General features: G+C 38.3%; 1 protein-coding gene across 1 annotated transcript; it reads left to right on the plus strand.

Annotated features, from left to right (window-relative positions):
- The first annotated feature begins 1,008 nt into the window (after positions 1 to 1,008).
- Positions 1,009 to 1,975, plus strand: LOC137806981 (pathogenesis-related protein 2-like). Its single transcript, XM_068607386.1, has 2 exons — positions 1,009 to 1,439; positions 1,543 to 1,975. Exons 1-2 carry the CDS (start codon positions 1,259 to 1,261, stop codon positions 1,827 to 1,829), a joined length of 468 nt encoding a protein of 155 aa, XP_068463487.1. The 5' UTR covers positions 1,009 to 1,258; the 3' UTR covers positions 1,830 to 1,975.
- Positions 1,976 to 4,380: the final 2,405 nt, after the last annotated feature.

Raw genomic sequence — 4,380 nt, forward strand, 5'->3', positions numbered from 1 at the left:
TTATGCCACATTGTTACTATGCTCCCTGCCCCATTGGTCCCTTCATTAAGAACCCAACTGATATTACTATCTCCCCATAACGAGTAACATCTAACGTCAGTGAACGAGGGAGTTTTCGTTTCCTGCAAACAAAGAAATTCAGCACCCTCCTTTGACACAATATGGTTCAGATGTCGTGCTTTCACCCCTCCTCTCAAACCTCTAATGTTGAGGTTGACAATTATCATGGTAACTCCTTTGATCTACCCACCTGAAACCCCTTTTTGACATCATTGTCCCTTACCTCCGTATGATCTAGCTCTCCAACCATGTTCCCCTCCTCCCCTGAACATTGCATAACGAGGTTTTGACCCGTATCCCATATTCTGACCGCAGCCTTATTTGTTAATTATTACTAGGAGATGAGGATCATTCTTATTAGGAAAAAATTGTTTATTATAAAATACTTTTTATTTTTAATATTAATGTCTAAAAACTAAAATTTTCTTTAACAAACAAGATTTTTAAATTTTTAAATTCGTTGGCGTAAATAAACTCTCGTTGTCTTATTTATAAGTTCTTCTATAAAATGTACTGTTAAAAATTTAGAAAATAAGTCATATTTTAAAATATATTAATTGAAAATAGATTATGTTGAACATTAATAATAATTATACAGGCTAACGATCATCTTTACAAAAGAAAATAATATTACTTTGTCGAAACTGGTTACGGAAACCCCAAACTCCAATTATTTCAACAACATCTGGAAGGGCGTCTATAAAGAATTCTTTATATTTTTCATGGCTGCGAATTTTATATACTAATTCTTTAATATAAAATATCAAATTATCCATTCCCAAATACTGTAGGTAGACAGTCGCAATAGTTGACGATGAAAATCAGGTATATACACCATTTATCTTCTTTGAATTTCAAAGCTCCCAAATCGCAATACCCACGAACACATCAAATAATAATATTTAACATTACATAAAAGAGATTGATTGTTGAAAAATACAAAAGAACATACATGCTATTTTTAAAAATATTGTTTATTTACATAAAAAAGAATGTTCTTGGTAAACAAAACACAGATGATGACCCATCAAGCTTAAGCAGCTTCACACTATGGTATTCATAGAAACAATAGCATAATCACACCAAAGTTTGTGGTTATAAATAGAAGGCAGTCCTCTGGCAAATACCCACACAGCAAACATCTTCTCCTTCTCTTCTGATATTATATATTCTTCCATTTCATTAGATTCCATTCATCATGGCTGTTTTCACCTTCGAAGACCAAACCACTTCTCCCGTGGCTCCAGCTACCCTTTACAAAGCTCTTGTGAAGGACGCCGATAACATCGTCCCAAAGGCCGTTGATTCCTTCAAGAGTGTTGAAATCGTTGAGGGCAACGGTGGCCCCGGAACCATCAAGAAGATCTCTTTCCTCGAGGGTACCATTTCATTCATCTTCTATATATTTTGTGTATGTGCATTGCATTGACAGAACAACATATAAAATAAACTAACTGTGAATTGTGAATTGTGAATGGACAGATGGGGAGACAAAGTTTGTGTTGCACAAAATAGAAGGAATAGATGAGGCAAACTTGGGATACAGCTACAGCATAGTTGGAGGTGCTGCCTTGCCAGAGACTGCAGAGAAGATCACAATCGACTCCAAACTCAGTGATGGGCCCAACGGAGGATCAGTTGTAAAGTTGAGTATAAAATACCACAGCAAAGGAGATGCTCCACCCAATGAAGATGAGCTCAAAACTGGCAAAGCCAAGAGTGATGCTCTTTTCAAGGTCATCGAGGCTTACCTTTTGGCCAATGCTTGAATTATTACCAACGTCTTCTTTATCTTATAAACGTATAACACTGTCTTTCCTTTCTTATTTTTATTTTCTCCTGTTGGGAAACATTTCTCATATCTTTGTATCTCACTTCATCAATAAATTATAATAAATCAAAGCAAATTTTATAACTTTTCTTATCTTAATTGCGAGTTTAATTCGGTTATAAACTAGAAGAGATAAACAAAAGAAAAAAAAAGAAAGGTAAAGAATATGAGAATGAATATCTCTTCTATTATTTTATTTAAAATCAAAACAAATAGTATGAATATATACAAATATTACACTCATTATAGGTCTAACTAATGAGAGAAAGAATTCTTGTAATAAAGAATTACAAAAAACGCCATTAATATTAACATTCTTATAGTAATTCAATATTCTTTTAGTACCTTAAATTAAAATATTGCATAAATAGTTTCCATAATAAAAGAAATATGTGTTTGACCCCTAACATGAAAAAAATTTATCCAGTCAATCAATATCATAGATAATAAATAATTTTATTTTTAAATCCAAATCAGATTAAAAACTATTATGTGAAAATTGTACAAATTATATTTTCTTATTTAAATTTAGACTAGCTAAATTTGTGATTAGATTTTAGGTAGGAGTTTATTTTATTTGTACCATTTTACAAGATTTGTTTAGAAAACGATTTAAACCAACTAAGAGCATCTTCGCGCATATAGAAAGCGGCCATGTGTAAGCGAGATGACACAGTGGTATAGGAACTGGGGGTGCGGAAGGTAAAACGGGGAGGCGGGGTTATTGTTGGGTTATTATTGAGAGCGGGTGTTGGTGTTTGGGGGGAGAAGGATTGGGCCTCGCTGGATTTTTGGTGGGTGCTTGTTTGGGAAAAAATGTTGGAATATTTGATGAGGGTGGTGGTTGGTGGGCCGAGGTAATTTCTATAATGTGGGGGTGGATGTGATAGGGTGAGAATATATTGGAAACATGTGTTGGGTTTGGTGCAGGCTTTTGGGTGACGTTAGGGTGTGGTGTTGGCAAAGGGGGTTGAGAGTGGGGTGTAGAATGGCATGGGAACCCTAAAGAGCAATGTTTTGTAACATTGAAAGTGGGTGCGTGCCAACTACTTGTATTGAATGTGGCACAAAGTCACGTGAAGGTGTTGTAGGGTGTTGGTGATGTGGCACAGTGTGGGTCGTTGATGGAGAAGGCATGGCGTATTTGATGGTGTGGGTAGATGGTTAAGTGCATTTACTTGTGGAAGTAAATGGGTAGGTGAGGGTAGGTGTGGGAGTAAATGGGCACGTGAAGCAGAGGTGGGTGGTTGGTGCAAGGGTTTAATGAGGTTTGCTAATGGAGGACACATAGCATGTGTGGATGGCATCAGGGCTGTGTTAGGTGAGTTTGAAGTCTAACTTAGGGTTTCACATAGGTTTATGTTGGGAGGGTGCAAAAGGTGTGGGTTTGTTTCCTAGTTAGGAGGGTGGTGGGGTAGAGGGGGTTTTGGTCCATGATATGGTTTGAGGAGAGATATGTGAAATACTGGGTGAACCTTGGAATCGTTGAGGGATGTTTGGTGGTAAGCCTGTCGTCGGAGGAGTACCCAATCGTCGACGGTGAAAACGTAATGACGTCGTCCAGTGTTTGCTGTCTTGGCCATGCGTTCTTGCAACAACGCCAGATTTGTCTTCAGCTGGTGCAATATCTGCGTTCGCTCTTGGAGGGTGGTTTCCAGATTGGGTTCCGATGCAGTGTCGAACACATAATCCGGGATAGATGGTGGTGGTCTTCCATAGAGTGCTTGGAATGGGGTTGTTTTGATGGCCGAATAGTAAGAAGAATTGTACCAAAACTCGGCGAGGTGTAAGTATTTGTACCAACTCCGCGGATGGTCACTGGTGAAACACCGAAGGTATATCTCTAAACTTCTATTGATAACCTCGGTTTGACCGTCTTTCTGAGGGTGATAAGTCGTGCTAAATTTCAATTTTGTGCCTTGTAGGTGAAAAAACTCCTTCCAGAAGTTACTGAGGAGGAGCGGGTCTCGGTCTGAGATTATGGATTTCGGAAGGCCATGCAACCTGCAGATTTCCACAGAAAAATGGTTGGCTAATTGGAAAACGGTGAAGGACGTGGGGAGGGCTATGAAATAAGCTGACTTTGAAAGTCGGTCATAGACCACCCAAATAACCGTATGGTCGAAAGATGATGGTAAGTGAGTAATAAAATCAGTTGTTAGTTCATCCCAAATTCTGGTTGGGGGGTATGGGTTGTAATAAGCCTAAGGGTTTTTTGTTGATGGGTTTGTTTTGTTGGCAGGGAAGGCACTCTTTGATGAACAATTGTGTGTCTCTGTACATACCAGCCAATAGAAAGAGGCAGCTAAACGAGCTAGAGTGGCTTTGAGATTGGAATGCCCTGCGGATGGGGTTTCATGAAACTCGTGAAGAATGGATGGGTAGAGATTGGTTGCTGATGGAATGTAAAGTCTATGGCCGTGGTACAGTAAGTTATTGTGAAAACTGAAATTTGAATTGGGAATACCTATCAATTTGTTATTTTCTTG

This window comes from Phaseolus vulgaris, chromosome 3, assembly GCF_000499845.2.
Source record: "Phaseolus vulgaris cultivar G19833 chromosome 3, P. vulgaris v2.0, whole genome shotgun sequence".
Taxonomy (NCBI): Eukaryota; Viridiplantae; Streptophyta; class Magnoliopsida; order Fabales; family Fabaceae; genus Phaseolus; species Phaseolus vulgaris.

What these genes read in the sequence shown, in the direction of transcription:
- LOC137806981 (XM_068607386.1), top strand. Translation starts at nt 1,259, where the DNA reads ATGGCTGTTTTCACCTTCGAAGACCAAACCACTTCTCCCGTGGCTCCA. An exon ending in GAAGATCTCTTTCCTCGAGG is followed by an intron (nt 1,440 to 1,542) that starts GTACCATTTCAT and finishes GTGAATGGACAG; the next exon opens with ATGGGGAGACAAAGTTTGTG.